The 21722-nt window shown below is 33.9% G+C and overlaps 1 protein-coding gene across 1 annotated transcript in view; it reads left to right on the top strand.

Moving 5' to 3' along the window:
- LOC145325187 ((E3-independent) E2 ubiquitin-conjugating enzyme UBE2O-like) overlaps positions 1-20694 on the top strand; it is a 20918-nt gene extending 224 nt beyond the window's left edge. Inside the window, exons 2-25 of the mRNA XM_080168061.1 lie at positions 285-365; positions 888-973; positions 2258-2372; positions 2690-2811; positions 3589-3722; positions 8355-8521; positions 9120-9242; positions 9452-9521; positions 9663-9796; positions 10144-10245; positions 10725-10850; positions 11528-11683; positions 12542-12767; positions 13282-13370; positions 14006-14460; positions 14783-15117; positions 15329-15457; positions 16016-16181; positions 16639-16784; positions 17009-17079; positions 17910-18003; positions 18870-19083; positions 19773-19841; positions 20186-20694. Coding sequence (XP_080024187.1) covers positions 285-365; positions 888-973; positions 2258-2372; positions 2690-2811; positions 3589-3722; positions 8355-8521; positions 9120-9242; positions 9452-9521; positions 9663-9796; positions 10144-10245; positions 10725-10850; positions 11528-11683; positions 12542-12767; positions 13282-13370; positions 14006-14460; positions 14783-15117; positions 15329-15457; positions 16016-16181; positions 16639-16784; positions 17009-17079; positions 17910-18003; positions 18870-19083; positions 19773-19841; positions 20186-20288 — 3513 coding nt within the window. The 3' untranslated portion in view covers positions 20289-20694. The remainder of the gene's footprint in view (positions 1-284; positions 366-887; positions 974-2257; positions 2373-2689; positions 2812-3588; positions 3723-8354; positions 8522-9119; positions 9243-9451; positions 9522-9662; positions 9797-10143; positions 10246-10724; positions 10851-11527; positions 11684-12541; positions 12768-13281; positions 13371-14005; positions 14461-14782; positions 15118-15328; positions 15458-16015; positions 16182-16638; positions 16785-17008; positions 17080-17909; positions 18004-18869; positions 19084-19772; positions 19842-20185) is intronic.
- Positions 20695-21722: the final 1028 nt, after the last annotated feature.

Genomic DNA, 21722 nt, shown 5'->3' on the forward strand with positions numbered 1-21722 from the left:
TAATGTTCGATTTAGAAAGAGTAGCAACTTACCATTTTAATTATGCTGATTTTTAACTTTTTATATTATTTGTATGATATAATTATTATTGTCATTTGATTTTTGTAGTAATCATTCCTAGATAACAAGGTATAATATTATAAGCGAAGCATATATATTATATAATCAAATCCTAAAAATTATTGTATGTCCTTTTACTGCTTATTGTATTTACAAAATATTGCATTTATTGTCGTGCTACTTACAAATGTTAGTGTTTTTGTTCATTTTGTTTGAATGTTTAGGGTCATTTGAAGCTTGGTATGGTGGTTGAAACTTCAGAATATTCCTCTGATGATGACAGCAGTGATGAAGATGAAGAACAGGTTTGCCTTCATTTTCCCGCCTTTTTTAAAAATCACTTTAAAATTACCCGCGTCTTTTGTTGTTGATATTTAGAAATTTTATGTTAGTTTGTACGTCCGACTGTACGTAACAATACCTCTTATCATTAACTTAGGCATATTAGAATTGTCGTATTGATTTCAAACCTTGCATGATAGCTGTTACAGTTAGGTACAACTTAACTAGAGAGCGTAGAAACATTACAATTTTTGACAGAATGTCTGTATGTCCACTTAAAACATGCTGATTTTTAGCTTTATTGACAAAAAATTTTTTTTTATGATATTAGGTATAATCCTTTCGTTTGAATTTTGAAACATTGATTTCTATGACAAGGTACAATATTTTAAGGAAAGCATTTCTATAATCAAGTCCTGAAACAGTTTAATTACCTACTGTATTTACAACATTAATGATAAAAAGATTAATGATAAAAAGATAAAGATTCCATGTACATTCAAAAGACTTTATTTCTATATAATATTATTGAATTTATGATTTAGATCAAGCCAGGCCACGTCAGGGTTGCCTGGTATCCACTTGGAGAAGAAGAAGTTCTTCCAGAAAAGAAGCTTTCCTTAGTTGACAGGTACATCATTTTACCTCGTGTATTTTTTCCATACAGTTATGTTCTTTATATTTTTTTTTTTATTAAGGAAATGGTCGATATCTTTTGGGAAAAGAGGAAGATGTTGATTCTGAACTAACATAGTAAAAACCATCTAGCATCGTATTATATCCAGCTTTCTACGAATATAAAAACTGGTTTTAATCTTGTGATTGTACATTTTTATAGATAGCTGGATATAATACGATGCTAGACATAGGTTTTTCGTATGGATGAGAACCGGTTCCTATCCATTAGATTCGAATGAATACGAGAAAAAGCTTTATTTCAAAGGGGGGGGGGGGCGAAAGTGACACTTTTTGAAACCAAAACTAAAAGTCAACAAAGGAACTCAACTAAAAAAATAGTTACAGGTCTGAGATTTTGCATGGCAGTTGCTTTATAGGGGTACAATATGGAACTGTGAAGAAACGGCGGCGCAACCGCCGAAAACCGCCGTTTCCCGCCGAATTTTTTTTTTTGCCTTTTCTTGGCGGTTTTCGGCGGTTGCACCGCCGTTTCTTCACAGTTCCATATTGTACCCCTATAAAGCAACTGCCATGCAAAATCTCAGACCTGTAACTCTTTTTTTAGTTGAGTTCCTTTGACTTTTAGTTTTGGTTTCAAAAAGTGTCACTTTCGCCCCCCCCCCCCCCCTTTATATTTTTTGTCCAGCGGTTAGCGAGATCTATTACAAACACACACACATACAGATAGATAGATAAAACATCTGACTCTTTAATATATGGACTAGCGGCTATGCCTCTAGAGGTCTTTTTTAGTTAAAGTAACAAAAAATGTTCGAAGACAACTCTTACACTGATGTCTTGCACCTGACATAACATCAAAGAGATATCATATTTATAGTTTCCAAAGGTTTTCAACTTTAAGTATTTGATACGTTTTTATAAAAAGGAAAGTAGCACGAAGTGCATTTAAACTTTAATTAAGTGAACTGCAAATTATTTTTATTTGCAATAGTTTAAACTACATCTAGGTATAGGACATATTTTGGAAATAATTTAAATTTTCTACCAGGTAGCTTTAAAAATATCAAACCTTCAAAACATATTTTTTGGGTAGGTATGTGATTGTGCGACGTAAATTGCTGTCCTGTTTTCACAAAAACAGCATGATGACTAATTTGGTGGTGCCTAATTGATTGCTATATGTTGTAATTAAAAATTATATATGCTAGATGGTATTCTTGTAACTTAAGCTTGAAATCATTTTTCTGAAATGCACTTCATGCAACTATCCCTTTAGATCTCTAATGCCTGGAGACGTAGTGCGGAGACACGGAGATGATAAGCAGATCCAGAGAGGGTTCTGTAGGAAGGTGAAGATGTATGCCAGCGTTGAAGTTGTAGGCACTAAACAAGTAAGATTTACTAAAATGAGGAGACAATGGGCTGTAAATTAAACATAACGTTATAACAACGTTTTCCATTTCGCTGGCTCGACAACTTTAGGGACTTTTAATGAATTTTGATTGGTTGAATTTTTAGATTGAGTTCCATACGTTTCAACCAATAGTTGTAATCTACAGAAGGGGAAATTTTATGTATTAACATTGGGGATGTACATTGATTTGTCGGCCATTGAATATATTAAATAAATATATACAACAATTGTAAGCCATTATCTTACAGGAGAACTTGGTTAGCCAATTCACTAGAAAAAAATTTCTCCATTCAGGTTGTTTACGGAGTTTCAACTGAAGATCTGGTACCCCTGGACAAATACAGACCTGATATTCTTATCTGTAAGGATGGATGGGTCGGAATTGTCAGGGATGTAAAATCTATGATCACTCTAAAGTAAGTTTAATATTTTGATACTCGACATGTTTGTTAATTGGGGATAATTTAAAAACATTTGTCTATTATACCAGGGGGACAGTGTAATTGTATCAGCCTTGTAATCCAAGTATATTAATATTTAGAAACCTCAAACGTATTTTCAGAGAATGTGGTCTAGATACTTTTTAGTGATGGCAATCCGTCGAATTTTTGGGCCGGATTCGGATTCCGGATTCTTTAAGAATACGTCAAAAAAAGTGGCGGATTCCCGAGGATTCCGGATTCGGATTCCGGATTCTAGCAATATTTTAAAAGGATTTTAATTTTTTTTTTTATAAATTAAGTGCTACATATGTCCTAAAAATTAATATTCTTGGTGTTCTCTTTAATACACTTCCGAGAATCAAACCAGATTTTAAAAGATATTGTATATAATGATGAAAATCTTTGCCTTCAAAGAGGAGGGGTTGAAAGAAAAAACTCAAGACGCTAATTTTAGCCTACCAAATAAGAATCCGGAATCCGCTATTAAAAAACGGATTCCGGATTCGGATTCCAAAATTGGCCAAAAATTGGGCGGATTCCGGATCCGGATTCCGGATACGGATTGCCATCCCTAAATTACTTTTTTCTAATCAAACCTAAACTCAAAGTAACCTATCCAAAAAAAGTTTACATTAATGACATTTAGCATAGCATGAGAAACTGTGAAGAAACTCTTTCTTTGAATCAGCAAATCCAACCCCCACCCCTATTTACAATTTGATTAGGCTTAATTGTATTTTATCCATTTAGGTTTGCTGACGGCTCCAAGGTTGTAGCTGAAGATTCCTATGCCTCAGATTTAGAGGACGTTTTTGCCAGGAAAGAAAATGATTCCCAGTTTAGGAGATATGATTTCTATCCAGGGCAGATTCTTTTTGGTCCAGGTAAGATTTTAGAATAATTTTTATACTATATTTTGTTTTTTACTAATACATTAGCTGGATGCCAGGAGGCAGCAGGAGGCTGGGAAGACCCAAGGGAACCTGGAAAAGGACCATGGAGAAGGAGCTGGAGGACGCCAACCTAGCCTAGGAGGATGTGGAGGAGACAGCCCAGTATTGGAGAGAATAGAAAAATCTTGTCAAGGCCTTATGTTCCCCAGAGGAATGAAGAGATGGTACAGGTAAAATTGACCAACAGCGCCAGATTCTGGAGGATTTGAAACGCCAACAGAAATTGTTAAAATCAGGAGGAGGTCCCAATCTGCTTGTCAACAATATTCCTACCCCTCAACCTAAACAGAACTTGGTATCTCACCTGCCCAGCGGTCAACGTTCAGTCCTGGAATCTGCTAACAAATCAAGCTTTGGATATTTCATTCCCCAGGATTCATCAATAGGAAACATTATCCTACCCGTTATTCCAAGAATACAAAAGAAAGTAGTATAGCTTCTCATCTATTGGTCCATTTTTTTCTGCTCTGATTGGTCAAGTTCGGAATAAATACTGTCCTCTGATTGGTCAAGTTTAGAATAAGTTCTGCCCTCTGATTAGTTGAAAAAAAAGAAATTGCTGTAGTGGTTGGATTAAAATGGCGCAAATGAATTAGAATCTCATCTGCAAGAAGTTGAGGGGTTTGACTCCCCTAAGGTCTTACTGGAACAATACCCCACCAGACCACACATAGCTGCCTGCATGATTCATACCATAACTGAAGTACGTTTGATGATATAGAGGACCGCCATATTCTGGATCTTGGGTGTGGTTCTGGGGCAGAGATGGAAAAAAACCAGGTTTTTTTAAAAAGAACAAACCAGTTTGTTTTTTTGGTTTAAACCAGGTTTTTTTGGTTTTCTTTAATTAAAACCAGTTTTTTTTTGTTTTTTTTAAATAATATCCAAAGTATAGGCCTGCCCCCCCCTCTTTTTTCACCCCCTCCCACTTTTTCTCACCCCCGAAACGGGGGGGTTGCACAAATCTGCCCAAAAGGACCCGAAAAAGGGCAGCCCAAAAGCGCCCGCCCGATTTGTCAACCCTGACTGACAGTTATTTACTGTATTATTTACGTTATGAAAAGATATAACTGCAGGGCGACCACTGCATACTATATATTATACTATTTATACTATATAGGATGAATTTGGATACTATATCATACTATATGACCAAAATTTACTATATATACTATATATTATTAAACGAATATTTTCAGTTTTGTGTCAACGCCTCTTAAGGAGCGTTTTGTCTTATTTTCACAGTAGGTCTTCTCCTATTTCTAGCCCCTGCTCAAAAGATACTGTGATACAACAAAAATGCATAAAGCTTAAGGTACAGTAAAAAAGAGATGAAGAAAATCCTTTAAAATATATTTTTGTTTGTGATTATGATTTAAATATCAGATATTTTTCTTATAATGAACTTAAGGGTGAGAGGGAAGTTTTACCACTTTCGCTTACTCCGTGATTATTAGGCTAGGTATTAATGTGAGACTACAGGTTATTTGGGATAAAAGTTTTCTTTTAAGTAGTAGTTCACTTATATTTAATAATTTTTTTGAATAAGTTTTTAGGTTCAGGTGCTGCAGGCTAAAAGGTGGTTTCTGGACAGGTAAAAAAATTGTAAAATTTATAGATTAACTTATTAAACAGAAAGTGCATCTTTCAGGATGTTATTAACAAATCTGAAGAAAAAAATTAAAATTGGCCTCCAAGTTCTGGTCCTGCAGGCCACCAGTTCCGCTCTGGACTGGTAAAAATTCAAATTTTTTGTTTGAAGAGTTAGAGGTCAACCTACAAAACAGAATATGCATCTTTTTGGATGTTAATAATATATCTGAAAAAAATTGAAAATTAGCCCCCAGGATTTAGCCCTGCAGGCCTCCAGGTTCACTCTGGACAGGTAAAAAATAAAATTTCTTATTTTAAGAGTTAGGAGGTCAACTTATAAAACAGGATATGTATTTTTTTTTGGATCTTATGAACATATCTGAAGAAAATATATAAATCGGCCTCCAAGTTCAGGTCCTGCAGGCCTCTAGATCCACTCTGGAACAGGTAAACAATCAAATTTCTTATATGAAGAGTTAGAGGTCTATATATAACAGAAAATGCATTTACTTGGATAATATTGACATATCGGAATCCAAGTTCAGATTCATTCAGGACAGGTAAAAACTCAAATTTTTTATTAAGTTCAGACCTCCATGGTTTTCTCTGGACAGAGTCTACATGGAAGCCTGCAGCACCTGGACCTGGAGGTTAATTGTATTTTTTCTTTAGATATGTAAATAACATCTAAAAAGATGCTTATGGTGTTTTATAAACTAACCTCTAACTACATAAATAAGAAATTTTGATTTTTACCTGTCCAGAGTCCACCTGGAGGCCTGCAGCATCAAAATCTGGAGGTCGGTTGTCATTTTTTCTTTAAACATATAAATAGCACCTATAAAGATGCTTATGTTGTTTAATAAACCTCTAACTCCTAAAATTTAAGATTTTATTTTATTCGTGTACAGAGTCCACCTGGAGGCCTGCAGCTCCTAAACCTGAAGGCCAATTTAATTTTTTCCTTCAAATATATAAAGAACATCCAAATATAAGCTCATTTTGTATACCATTAACTGTTCAATTGAGAGGTTTGATTTTTACCTGTCCAGAGTCTGCAGGACCAGAACTTAGAGGTCGATTTTAATTTTTTTCTTCAGTTATGTTATGTTAATCCAAAAAGCTGCATATTATTTTTTATAAGTTAACCTCTAACTCTTCAAATAAGAAATTTGAATTTTTTACCTCTCCAGAGTAGACATGGAGGCCTACAGGACCAGAACTTGGAGGCCGATTAAAATTTTTTCTTCAGATATGTTAATAGCATCCAAAAGGATGCATATTCTGTTTTATTAGTTGGCCTCTAACTCTTCCAATAAAAAATATCTATAACCTGTCCAGAGTGGACCTGGAGGCCTGCAAGACCAGAACTTGGAGGCCAATTTTAATTTTTTCTTCATTTATGTTAATAACATCCAAAAAGATGCATATTTTGTTTTGGTCTCTAACTATTCAAACAGAAATTAAAATTTTTTTACTTGTCCAGAAACCACCTTCCAGATAGCATGCAGCACCTGAACCTGAGACATATCCAAAAAAATAAAATGATTAAATATATGTAAAATACTAACCAAAAGTAAACTTTTATCCTAAATAACCTATAGTCTCACATTAATACCTAGCCTAATAATCACAGAGTAAGCCCCTTATATGTGAAATTGCTTTGATAACACTATGCTTTGAATTATTATTGATGATGTATATACTATGTATTACTTAATAATTCTAAGTCCGATACTATATCATACTATATGAGTTTTAAAAAATATACTATATATACTATATGGATTAAAAAAATATACTATAATAATACTATATTTTTTTTGTTTTAGAGTGGTCGCCCTGTAACTGGAAAGATAGGCCTTTGTATAAATATTTAAAAAAAAAACATTTAAACCATCCCACCTTGTTTTTTTTGGTTTAAACCACTTGATTTAAACCACGTGTTTTTTTATGCCATCTCTGTTCTGGGTGATAAAATTGGCCTAGGGTTAATAAAACAGGTAACTTTAGTAATAGTACCTAGTGACACGTGGCCGGTCTACACACACACGTACGGTAGCAGTACACTCTCATTTTAATCGCTATACTGAAAATAGATTGTACAAATCAAACTTCAAAGCCTTAACTATTATGAACAATGAATATCTGCAATGATAACAAAGATCAATTGTTAAGTCATATATTTTCATAGGCAAGGATAATTGACATGATCATATATTTAATAGCATATTATAATTAATTACAATAATATAATGTGGGCTCTCGATAAGGCAGAACTCGTACCAGGACTCGCCATCTGTAATAAGAAGAAATCATTTATGTGGAACTGATTTCTCATCACTGGGGTGCTAGCTATAGGTTGTGTTATGTTGGGTGCCGGATCCGTTTTGGGTGTCGACATTGACTCGGACGCTCTCGACATATGTCAACAGAACCTAAAGGAGTTCGACATTGACAATGTGGATCTTGTTAACACGAGTGTTGTCGACATAGACAGTGTTGTCAGGGATAAGGTTGATGTGGTCGTCATGAGTCCACCCTTCGGAAGTAAGCATAATAAAGGTTTGGATCTTTTATTTCTTGAGAAAGGAATAAAACTTGCAACCCGAGCAGTTTACAACTTTACATCCTTCATAAAACATCTACAAGAGAGAACATTTTACAGAGAATAAACAGGGATCTAAAGGAATAATACGTTGCCCAATATAGAAATGTAAGTACATTCCCAATGATGATACACTTCTATTGATTACAATTGGGGGTTGAAACGTTTGGACACCAAATTAAAAAAAAACAAATTCAATTAAAGTCCTTTAAGTTGTTCAGCCAACGAATAAGAAAATGGATTTATAAACTTTGGGGGACAAGTGTACTATAGAGCCCAATGTCCCATCTCTCCCTCCATGATCTCATTTTCAATAATTTTTTAATATCATGACGTTTTTTTAATGAATTTCTTGTTTTTAGTATCCTATATTGAGAGTGGTGAATGGCTGGAGTGCACTGAAGACTTGAAACAAATCAGAGAAAAGAAGCCAACAAAGGCGTACAAAATGACCGTAGAAAATATCGAGGTTCTCTACTTGACTGTCAACTGGTTGTGTAGAGCAAACTTTGGCTCTGTTAAACCACAAGTAAGTTGTCAGTATCACATTTACTCTATATTTAGGTCAAGTCCGTACGTTCTTTTTACACACAATTTATCAATGTTTATTTGTAGCAAATAACACAAAAATTAAGATAGGAATTGCATTTTTTTCGGGATTTTCTGTAAAGTTAAGTGAAAGGATCCAGTCAAATGCGCTTATTAGGTCAAATTGTTCTTAATTATTCGTTTAATTATACAACTATGTTTTGACCTTATAAGAGCATTTGACTGGAAGCTTGTACCCAACTTTAGGGATTATTACGAAAAAAATGTCTCCCTTTTTGGACGACAAAAAGTTTTTCTCGTATTTATTCGAATCCGGTGGATAGGAACCGGTTCTCATCCATACGAAAAAACTATGTCTAGCATCGTATTAAATCCAGCTTTCTACGAATATAGAAATGTACAATTATAAGATTAAAACTAGTTTTTTTTAGCCCCGAGGTGCCGAAGTTATGAAAGAAATAAGTATTATATTTTTTTTGTTGCTGCTCTATTTTTCGATGTTTTTCTTACGATAAATTGTCACTCAATGTGAGATTGTTGTTAGAATGTTGTTTGATAATGAATTGATTTTGTAACAGGAAAGTGACAGTAAGCAGCCACCAAAGCAAGTTTTCCCGCCAGAAATAGAGCGAGTGCGCATGCTCAATGTATTCGAGCCAATCACAGTACAAATGGGAGATAGAAACTTCTACAGAATTAAGGTAAGTTCGCCTTTGTATAATGGACGGACAGACGGAACGAAATACTTAGGTAATGAATAAAAACTTACTGGTCATTTTAATTTTCAATATTTTTTCATGATATTTAGCACATTTTAAAGCTTTAAAAAAAATTTTTGGTATTAAAATAGTTTCGCTAGTAAAAACTTATCTTTTTTTTGTACTATATTTATGCATTTATTTATGATTAGGAAACTGATTCCTTATTGACAAAGAGCGAATGGAAGAAAATCCAACTAGAACAGCTTTCAAAAAAATCTCGTAAGTTTTTTTTTATATAATAATATCAGAAATACTAGGAGAGGATATGTCAATAATAGATTTGATAAATTATCTGTTAGTTTGTAGTTTGTACGGAATATTTGTATATGTACCTATTTATTTTATTTTGTATTTTTTTAGACATCACATCAAAATCAAAAAGTGACCCAGCAGCCAAAAGAGACGCAAATGAAGAGAAAGGCGTTGATGGTGATAAGAAAGAGGCCACTGAGACTGTTGAGGATAATAGCTCAGAATATGAAGACTGTGAGGAGGTATTTTATCTTGTCTGGAAAAGCAGCTGTTTGTCCATTACGTAGTATTTTTTAAATACCACCATATGACCCACAGAGTGACTTTGAAACTTTGTCAGTAATGCCATTTTGTACATTCAAGCTACAAGACTCTTAGTCTTTATGGTCTATTAATAACCTTTACCTGTAAGTCCTAACTGTCCAGGATATTTAGTTTCGTCAATTCGTTTAAGTGCCAAGAGTTGCTCTCATTTTTTGGCCTAATCGTCGTAAGTCGTGGTTTTGGACTAGACTAGAAACCATCACCTTAGCAATAATTGTGTTACTTAATCTAAAATCAATCAATATATAAATATTTTCTTATTCAGGACAAGGACACGGAGAGTAACTGCAGTGATAGACAGATGGATTCTGGTAGTGGCGGAGACTCCTCTAAAAGAAGTAAAGGAAGAAAAGGAGTTAGCACAAAGGTAGGAAGACCTCTATCTTTTGTAGCATCTGAGAAAATTTAATTTTTGTTAACCCAATTTGTCACGGGACGCTTTATGTATAGAGTAGCTACGAAACTAAAATTGTAGTCAAAAGGAAACCTGAAATGTTGAATAATATATTATTTTCTATCCTTTAAAAAAATCAAAGGGGTAGTTGCACGAAATGCATTTAAACTTGAATTTAGTGAACTACGTATTTTCTCCTGTTCAATTGTTTAAACTACATCTAGACTATAGGGCATATATTTGAAAGAATTTCAATTTTCTACCATGTAGTTTTAAAAATATCTAGAGTTGAAAATCATATTCTTTTGATATATGTAACTTATATGGCTTTATTGTAATACAAAATTACATGTTAGATGGTATTCTTGTAACTTATGCTTGCAATCATTTTTCTGAAGTGCACTTCATGCAACTATCCCTTTATAAGAAGATAAATTTGACATTTTTTTAAGGTACTGAGAGGGAAAAAGAAGCTGAAAATGAGCCGAGGTGGACAGAAGGATCCTGCCTCACAATTTTGTTTGATGGCCCAGCCTGGAATGAGAGTTGTCACTGAAACTTTATCAACACAGTCAGAGGTAAACTTTGCTTTTACTTGTTCTTGGTTAATTGCATAAATGGATATTTCACGGTTTCAGAACCGTATTTAACTTTGTTACTTAAAATATTTTGATTACAAAATAAAGTAGGTTATTTATTATGGAGATTGAACAAAAAGTCTCGAGTAAATAAGTATGTCATTAAAATTTATTATCTATTTGGTAACATCATGCAATTTAACATAACTCTTTTACAGTAATTCATTAAAAATCGTAGTATGATAATTTGAAAACTGTTAGATAGAAGATATAGTAGCATGGGTTCCAATTTTCCTCCTGCTGCAAAATTTTTTATTTTATTTTTACCCTCCTAGTTTTCAGCAGGGAAGGTGAAAAATGGAAAAATATTTTCATAACTCTTTATTTTATTCATGTTATTCCCTCTCCCACATAGTTATTCTTTTACTTTTTTTTCACCATGGAGGGTAGAAAAATGGAAAAAAAAGAATGTTTTTACCTAGTTGTATTATTTTTTACATTTTTCCCCCAACCACGTGTTTTTTATCCCCCTCCCCCCCCTCCTTTAGCAGGGTCAACTTTGCAGAATTTATATACACCCCTGGGAAAATGAAAAAATATTTTCAGAACTCTTTATTTTATTCATATTATTTCCTCAATTTAAAACCTCTTATTGGAATAATCATCTGTTTTTTTAGGTTGAAGTGATGTGGCAGGACGGACGGGTGGAGTCAGGACTGAGCTCCAGTGAATTATATCCTGTTCAACATCTTGATGACCATGAATTCTTCCCTGGGGACTTTGTTATTGAGTCAAAGGAGGGATTCCATCCTCATAACTATGGCGTTATTCAGGTTTGTTCAGAGACTTTATCATAGTGGTACCAAAATTTTTAAAAACAAGTTCAATGGCTTAAAGGTTTGGGTTCTTTTATTTTATCTTTATTAAAAGCGAAGATTTTCTATAATTAGGGTCGGTCCGTCCGTACGTCCGTCCGTAACGGATAGCTTTTTTCGTTAATTTAGGCATGTTAGAATTGCCCTATCGATTTCAAATTTTGAATGGTGATTCCTTTAATAGTTAGGTACGATTTAGAAAGCGTAGCAACTCTATAATCATCACCAAAATGTCCGTACGTCCATCTTAAACCTGTTGATTTTCTTACTTTTTTAACAAAAATTTTTTATGTGATCTAATCATCCGATTGATCTGATTTTTGGTATATTGATTCCTGGGACAACAAAGTATAATGTAATAAGCGAAGCAACTCTATAATCAAGTTCTAAACATGTAAGTATGTCCATAAACATTATCCTGAATCAAGCAGTTTTTCAACAAATTTACTTACAATTTTGCTTTAACTCTTATACATTTATATTATGATTATTCAGTTCTGACACTATACAAGTGTTAATTTCCGTTTGTCCTTCACTTTTATGGATGTTGTCAACCTTGTTTTTTTTAATTAAACTTCGGCTTTCAATCCTTACTACTAATAATTTTAATCTATGGATGGGATAATTTTGTCTATCATCATTGGGTACGGCATTATTTTATCGTCCAATGTTTTGTTCCTGAGTTTGTTTTTAGTAATTATGTCTTAAGGGATTTCATTTAGATGGTAACTCAAGTTAACTCCTTGTGTAATTATATTCATAATTTAGGTTAATTTATTTGCCTGTAATCCATAAATTATTTTTTTATGAATTTAGAGTGTTGACTATGCTGGACGATGTTGCCTGGTGAAATGGTACCGAACCTACACAGAGGGAAGCAGACCGGAACCTATTTTCATTGAGGCCTCTGAGAGCAGTGTTTATGATCTGAAAGAGCATCCGGATTTCAAGTTTAGACCTGGTGCCATTGTTATTAGGGTTGCCGCAGGAACGGGTGAAAATTGTGGATTAGGCGCGGGTCAAGTTTTAGATATCAATACAGGTAGAAAGGTTTTTATATTGGAATTAATTTCGCTTTAAAAATTTTATTTTAGGTTACTTTTTATAATGTTTAAATTAAGAAATACTCCGCCCAGACTTTGTGCTATAGATTCTGCCCTTTTGCTGTATATTTAACTAGTGTCTACGCCCCTAGAGTACATAGTTTTAAATAGAAAAGGTTTCGACTCCCTTGTAGGAAAGGAATACCAGTAAGTAAAACAGTGACGCCGCCTAGCTGACATTAGATAGATTTTTTGATATTTTTGGAGATTACTCTTGGGAGGTTTGTGTGAACCTCCCCCAAAAGAGCTATAAACCTTCCCATGGCCTATGAGAAGCAACACTGTATTGGAGAACCATATGGGTTCAGTGTTTAGCGAGATCCTTAAGTACAAAGAGAGACAGATCCTGTTACTTTTATTTAAAGATTGTAAGTGAAGGGGGGGGGGGAGGGGGGCAATTAATTTTAGACATTTTAACAGCTATTCCTTAGATCTTATTCTCATAAATATTAGATGGCCAAGTGCAAGTTTGGTGGGCGGATGAAAAAGAAGATTATAATACCAAAACAACCGGACTGTGTTATCCTCAAGATATTTATAAGGTATTATTTTTATTCTTTTATTGACTAATTTGATTTAGTGATTTTGATTATTTTATTCCTTTTGCAAAAAAGGTAACCATGTTTTTTTATGCAACTCAGCTTATACCAACAACAGATCATTTCGGGGGGAAAAACACAAAACCTATACGTGAATTCCAGCTGGTATTGGTTGGCAACCTTTTCATCTAACGCCTCCCCCCCCCCCCCATAAAAAAATATATATATTTTTTTAGAATAATTTTGCTTGTTGGCTATTCCTTTTTCCCGGATTTGATAAAGAAGAAAATTTTTGTGCGGATTTTCCGTAAAGTTTTGTGTTATAAGATTTTAAAACAGGAGTAGAACACAGCCGGCAGCGGCGGATTTGCCGCGGTTTCTTTACAGTTCCATATAGTAGTAGGTACCATATTTGAGCAATTGCCATGTCAAATTTTAGAGTTCTTATCCTGTTTTAAAGTTTTAAAAGTTAAAACACACACACTTACGGAAAATCCGCACTAAAAATGTCTCCCTTTCTATTGTAATGCAAACAATGTGTAATTTTACTTATCAATAACAGAAAAATTCCCTGTTAATACCTATTGTTTTTAAATTTGGAAATACATGATATGAATTTTGATACAGCTAATATGTAGGTTGGTGAGTATGACAGTGATGATGGAGAGTTATGGGCTGATGACGAGGAGCAGGATGATGATAATGATGATGTACACAACCATGAGGAGGGAGGCACCAGCAGTGATGACAGCTGGGATACTGAGGTCGAGTATGAAGTTGGTGACTGCGAGAATGATGACAGTGACAAGGAAGGCAGTGATGTTAATGATGCTGAAGAGTCAACGCGTCAACAAATCTTGCTGGGATTTGACAAAGTTCAGGCAGATTTGCTACAGCAACCCTGCAGTGGACAACCTGGCGCTACGTGCTGTGTTAAAAATCTACTAGCTCTGCATACACAAATGACTAATCTTGATGCTTTGATGGGAACACAATTCTTTGATGATGGTCTGTTGAATGAGCTTGTTGGTAGACTCAGAGAGGAAGAAAAGATCTCTAGTGTTGAAAGAGCTGTTCAAAGTCATGTTAGCAGGTATAGTTATTTTTTTGGGGGGGGGGGGGAGGAGGGATGTTATTAGCCCTTTCTGTGCATACGGAAATTTTGTGTAGGTGAATGGTTCCATCACTCATTTATTACATCATAACGCTTTGTGAAAAAGCAGATTTACTACGTTGTTATGGTTGTTATGTAGGATAGGCCTCTGAAAATCTTGTGAAGATTCTCCTGAAAAAAAATGGGTTATGCTCTAATGCTTTTTTATCTTTGCCAATAGGAAAATGGTTTGCTATGTTTTTTACTTCGCAATTTCTTATAATTTCTCATCCTTATTTTTTTGTAACATTCATCTTTTTAGACTATTTTCTCACGGAGATGGTCCAACCAGCCCACCTCCAGTAACACAAGACACAAGAGTATCACAATCCCCCGGAGGCCCTGCTGCCGACCAACCTAACCATTCCACACCAGACAAAGACAGCGGGGTTGATTCTTTTACAGAAAGCCCGCCTGTAAAACCAACAGCCTTAACACTAAACCTTTCCAAAACCAACGAAGGATTGAATAACAGTAAATCAAATAATGAGCCTAAACAGCCTCGGAACAGGTGTGATGAACTGAGATCAATGTTGAAAAGTGCTCTGGAGCTTGCGCACGATGTTGCTAGACACAAATATGGAGATCAAACTCTAAAGGAATTTATTTTAGTCTGGTTAAAATATTTTTGAAAATGAAGCTGTTTAAAATATGTTACTTATAGTCTTTACTTATCATTATTATTATGAATAAAATTCTGTCCCTATAAGTGCTGATTGCTGACACTATGAGTGCTAATGTTTGTTTGTCCAACAGTATTTTTTTTAATACATTTGAGAAAAGTTTAAGACTGAAACAAATTTTCTGCAGGACTTTACAAAAAGATTTGAGATGTGCGAGAATGCTTTGGATAATGTTGACAGTGAACTTGAGATGTTGAACTTTATCCCCTGTGATACACCTGTCCTAGAATCTAAGTCTTTATTGTCTCCGATGGGTATGTTATGTTTATTTTGAAGTACCTACTTATAACGAATATCACAAATAAATTGACTGTATCTTGCTTGTTTATCAGTTGGTTTTAAGATTCAAATAATAAAGTAAAATGTTTATTTTATTCAAAACTTGTAAGCTTGTTATATGGATATTGTTATCCTTGTTTTAGAAGTTGAATAGAATTGTTTTATATTGATACTAGCTGCTATGCCACCAGCATATATTAATATGGTTTTGTATTTATAAGGGTATGAAGGGAGCAGAGAAATGTCCTAAAACCACCTAATGGCTTAAATCTATAAATGAAATAGTCTAAAACCATCATGGAACCTATGTAAAGCCTGCCTTAAAAGGAGAGCTTAATCAGTTCATTAGTTATTGAAATTTTTAACATTTGGTCATAAAAATTTTACTACTTTTTTTTTTGAAGTTATTTAAAAGTTTAAAGTTATTTGAAAATTTGTCTTCATTTAAAGTCAAATGCAACTTGAAAATACCAATTTTGGAGTGTGAAGGTTTAAAAGAAATGGACTGAAAAATTAAATCAATCTTTTTTTAGGTGAAGCGGGTGACACAAGTTTCTCCTCCATAGTTCCTCTAACTCCAGGCAGCTTCCAGACAGTTGATTCTGTCCCTGACGGGCACAAGTTCAAGCTCACAATCTTCCAGCCAAGAAATATGAAGCCGTTCGTCAAAAGCATCAAAAAAGAAATCGAACTTTTAAGGTGATTAATGATATTATTCCCGCCAGGGAAAATGTTGCTTATCCTCTATAATATAAGCGCAGCTACTCAAAAGGTATGTTAAAGGGACTCCCATAAGATTAAGCACATCCAAAAATTGCAAGGAATCGGGATTATAGGAAGAGAGGAGACAGTGTACTGTAAATTACACTGGTAGCCAAGGCTTTATAAACACATCTCAAAAATCTTTTGCTCAAAAACTTTTATAACAATCAGTGTCAAAACTTTTCAAACTTTAATTTTAATACTTATACAGAATGGGTAATTTTGTTTATAACCAAAGGGGAATATTATGTGCTTTAATTTTTCATTCATTGTCTTATCCCTTTAGATCCCTGCCGTTTACTGGTATTTTAAATCCAAAATACTGTTACCTTGTTGGTGTTGTAAAGTCAAAATTGTCCTTGTAATTTTTAAATTAATGTGACATCCTGTTTAGGTCCAGTTTACCCTCTGGCATCACAATGCGAGGTTTTGAGGATAGGATGGATTTATTTAGTGCCATGATTGAAGGACCAAAGAACACACCCTACGAGGATGGTCTTTTCTTCTTTGATTTCCAGCTGGGACCAGAATATCCTTCAGGCAGACCAATTGTATTTTTATTTTGAGAAATATATTTCAAGATCACAGATTAGGTGAAGAAAATATAAATTGTTTGTTAGTCAACTTAACTTAAAATATACCAAATCCACGATTTTGTAGCTTTAGTAAGTAGGTTACAGTATGTAACAGATTATTTTTGATTAATTTACTAGTACTTAAATAACTATAAGATAGAAAATATAAACGTCTGTTGTAAATTCTAGTACCACCAACATGTAACTACATTTCCTACTGTTCAGACAAGCTGAATCCTAATCTGTATGAAGATGGCAAGGCAGGGTTGTCAACCTTTTTAAATATTCATTATATCTCTTTAGAAAAAAATGCATTGGTATAGCTTTTTTTTTCTACCAATAGAAATGCTTTCTTCTCATTTGTACGGTCTTATGACCTCTAAAACAATGCAATGATCTCCAAAAACTTTACTGTAAGTCCTACCTTATAGAAGTAAAGCTACTCTACAATTCTTCTTTACCGTTCGTCAGCCCCAGAGGAAATGGGATGTACTAAGCTGCTATTAAAGCTAGACCCCTGACTTTTCTTGTCAACATTCCCATAATGTTTAAGCAACCTAAAGTACATAACAACAATGGCTGTCGGACTGCTTTATGCAGGCCTTCAGCCGCTTTTAGCCTTTACAATTAATTTCTAAAATGATTCTTGTTTATGTCAGACTGCATTTTTTAAGAAAATTATCTAAGGGGGGGGGCGAAAGTGACACTTTTTGAAACCAAAACTAAAAGTCAAAGGAACTCAACTAAAAAAAGAGTTACAGGTCTGACATTTTGCATGGCAGTTGCTGTATAGGGGTACAATATGGAACTGTGAAGAAACGGCGGCGCAACCGCCGAAAACCGCCGAGAAAAGGCAACAAAAATTACGGCGGGAAACGGCGGTTTTCGGCGGTTGCGCCGCCGTTTCTTCACAGTTCCATATTGTACCCCTATAAAGCAACTGCCATGCAAAATCTCAGACCTGTAACCCTTTTTTTAGTTGAGTTCCTTTGTTGACTCTTAGTTTTGGTTTCAAAAAGTGTCACTTTCGCCCCCCCCCCCCCTTTCTTAAACCTGAAGCTAATAAAAAGTTGACAATATTCTCTTAAAGGTGTGTGTGAGTTTGTTAGGAACTTGGAATGGCAAGGGAACAGAAACTTGGACGCCAGATTCCAATTTGCTACAGCTGCTTGTTTCAATACAAGGTAACTATTTATTTTAATTTTCATTTGTCATCCATCAAAGTATAATGTTAAGTTAATCTTGTTCATAAGTACTACCTTTTCTAAAGTGAAACAAAAAAGCTACCTATTAAAACAAACAATTGTATACTCCTCATAATTTGATTTGATCATAAATTACAGAGTATTAAAAGCGAAACTTTTCTACAATAATTATGGTCGGTCCATCCGTCCGTACGTCCGTCCGTAACGGATAGCTTTTTTCGTTAATTTAGGCATGTTAGAATTTTCCTATTGATTTCAAACTTTGCATGGTGATTTCTGTAGTATTTAGGTACGATTTAGAAAGCGTAGCAACTCTGTAATCATTACCATAATGTCCGTACGTCCATTTTAAACATGTTGATTTTTTTACTTTTTAAAAACTAATTTTTATGTGATATAATAATCTGATTGATCTGATTTTTGGTATACTGATTCCTGGAACAACAAAGTACATTTTTATAAGCGAAGCAACTCTATAATCAAGCCCTAAAGTTGTAAGTATGTCCATAAACATTATTCTGTATCAAGCAGTTTTTCAACAATTTTACTTACAACTTTGCTTCGATTCTTATACATTTATATTCTGATTATTCAGTTCTGACATTATACAAGTGTTAAAGTCCGTTTGTCCTACCGTTTTAGTGCTTCGTTTTTATGGATGTTGTCATCCTTGTTATTTGTGTATTTATATTTGGTACAAGTCTATTGAATAATATTTTTATTATAAAAAAAATCTGCATAGACTCTGTGTTCTTTTTCATTGTGAGAGTGCCACTCATTAATTTGCTATTATATTGTATTTTTTTTTCAAATAAAACTTATTTAGCTAAATTGTAACCATTAAGGCCTGATATTGGTTCGTGAACCTTACTACAACGAAGCCGGTTATGACCGACAGCGCGGGACTCGCGAGGGTGCCGAGAACTCGCGCAACTACAACGAAATGGCGGTGTTGAAGCTGGTGCAGAGCATGACGCGACTGGTGATGAACCCGCCTAGCCTGTTTGCTGAACAGATTAAGACGTACTGTGATACCCATGCTCCTTGCATGATTGAGAGGTACGAATCTTTGCATCCTTGTATATATTATTAGTAGCGAAGCTATTTTTATACCAAAAAGTCAGTTATATATTTATATATGTACTAGCGGCTACGCCCCTAGAGGCCTCTAGGGGCACTTGAGGAGGAGAGAGTCGAATTTAATAATTCAATTTCTTATTTTAGATTTTAAAAGAAAAAGTAAAAAAAAATTACGTTTGATGTTTGTTTTTCGTTGAACTCTCTTTCTAAAATTGAGAAATTTTAAAAAAATTTAATTTCTCTAGGGAGGGTGGTGGTACCCTCCCCCAAAATAGTTATAAACCTTCCCGGGACATATGAGAATCTACCCTGTTAAGGAGAACCCGATCGGTTCAGCGGTTAGCGAGATCCTTCGGTACAAACACACAGACACACAAACATCCTGTTACTTTATTATAAGGATGCATATCTTTTCCTTTTTCTCAATTTCACTCATTTTATTACTCTCTGATATTAATAGTTTTATTAAACCGGTGTTTTATTATTCTTTGGCTCATAACTTAGGTGGATACTTACATTGAATTTAAGTTTTGTCCAAACATTTCAATCAAAAATTGTATTGAATGGGTAATATTGTTAATCATTAATGGGTGAGTATATCAATATATCGTCCATTGTCTTATCCATTATTATCCCTGAGATTAATTGGAGTTTTTTTATTTATTCAGATTAGAAAGGTGGATTAAAGTTTCTTTGGACTACGCATTCGCTCAAAGTAAAACAGAATTGGATATCAGGTTAAGAATTGATTTCATTAAAAATTCCTTGTATTAGTCAGTTAGACTTTTGCATAGCATTTGATACTTTTAAAAAAATATTCTATATTGGTCGAGATACTTTTCAATTTTGCTTGAGTGTGAAGCTTTATCACCTAGGAATATAAGGTTAAGTAACTTCCAACAGTCGGTCAACCTTTTGGTTGCACAATATATCTGTGGAAAGCCAAGGCATTCTCTCCCAACACTTTTGACGGCAAGCGGATAGCTACCATTTACATTATTACTAAGATGAATTGAAATTCAAATGCCTCCTATTGATTCAATAAAATATTTCATACTAATTTTTACAAATATTTTTGCAGGTTGCAGTTACCAGACTTCCCATTGTTGCCAGCCTCCAAGGGATTCTGTCTCAGCTTGCAGAAAGCTATTGCCAGCTACAAAGAAGCCCTTGGACTCAACTAGTCATTGTCATTATATTTGAAACCTTAAATGTGCCCCCTGTCCATGCTTGTGATTTCTCTAACTGGTGATTAAACTGCACTAAACCACAGCTTTATTTTGTTTGACCAGCACTCGACTTGCCTCTAATAGGAAACTTTATTAAAAAAAACAAATATTATTGTATGCTGCTTAGCTATAAAAAAAATTATAGATGTTCTTTCCTCATATAAAATAGGATTTAAATCAAATATTAATTATCTAAAAAGATATTTTTATAAAATATCTTGACACAGTAAAGTACTTCAGATGTAGCTTAGCCAACGAGCAGAATTAATTGGAGCAATTTGGGAAAGAAGTTCTTCATAGGAAATTAACAATAAGGTATAAAATTCAAGAAAAAAACTTTTACTAACATAAAACACGAAAACGAAAACACTATATTTGCGGTGTATTTATAGAGAAATTTTTAAGTTGTTTTCCCAAAATTGTATTTCGAATTATTTTACTTGTTGGTTGGTTATGCATGTCTAGCTAAAAGCTATATTTAGATTTAATAAGCAACAAAAAAAATTCAATAATATATGCATATTTACTCCATAGAATAAGAAAAGTTTGCCAAATTAACATAAAATATATATCTAATGTAACAGACTATCAATAGTTGCCATTCTAGTTCTAGCTATTCAAAAAAATATTTTTGCTATAATATATTAAGCATCACTACCAATAATGTTTAAATGTTTAAAAGCGTCTTGTTTATTAAAGCACAAGGCATAGTTGCATGAAGTGTATTTCAGAAAACTGATTTTAAGAATAAGTTACAAGTATACCACAAAACATGTATAATTTTATATTACAATAAATGACAAATATTTAGACGACTCTAAATTAGTCACCATGCTGATTTTGTGAAAATAAATAAATGTTACCTATAAAAATTGCATATATCACAAGAATGCGATTTCTAATCCTTGCTATTTTTTAAACTACATGCAATGGTAGAAAATTAAAATTCTTTAAAATATGTGCTTTAAATGTAGTTTAAACCATTGAACAGGAAAAAATATGTAGTTCACTAAATTTGAGTTTAAATGCATTTCGTGCAACTACCCCTTTAATAGTTATATGTGTGCAATGTACACCACAAAATTAGACTTTTTGAATAAATTCGGTATTTATCAAATACAATTCAAAAATATTTCTTCATATTCTAATAGTTATTTCTCGCATCGTATTATAAACGGCTTTCCGCTTTTAGCCGGTGACTTCGTCACCTCGGGGCTAAAAAAACTAGTTTTAATCTCATAATTGTACATTTCTATATTCGTAGAAAGCTGGATATAATACGATGCTAGACATAGTTTTTTCGTGTGGATGAGAACCGGTTCCTATCCACCGGATTCGAATGAATACGAGAAAAGTTATTACCACACAGTTAAAAAAAATACAATAACA

This window comes from Acartia tonsa, chromosome 1 (assembly GCF_053477335.1).
Source record: "Acartia tonsa isolate MP-2025a chromosome 1, ASM5347733v1, whole genome shotgun sequence".
NCBI classification, from domain to species: domain Eukaryota; kingdom Metazoa; phylum Arthropoda; class Copepoda; order Calanoida; family Acartiidae; genus Acartia; species Acartia tonsa.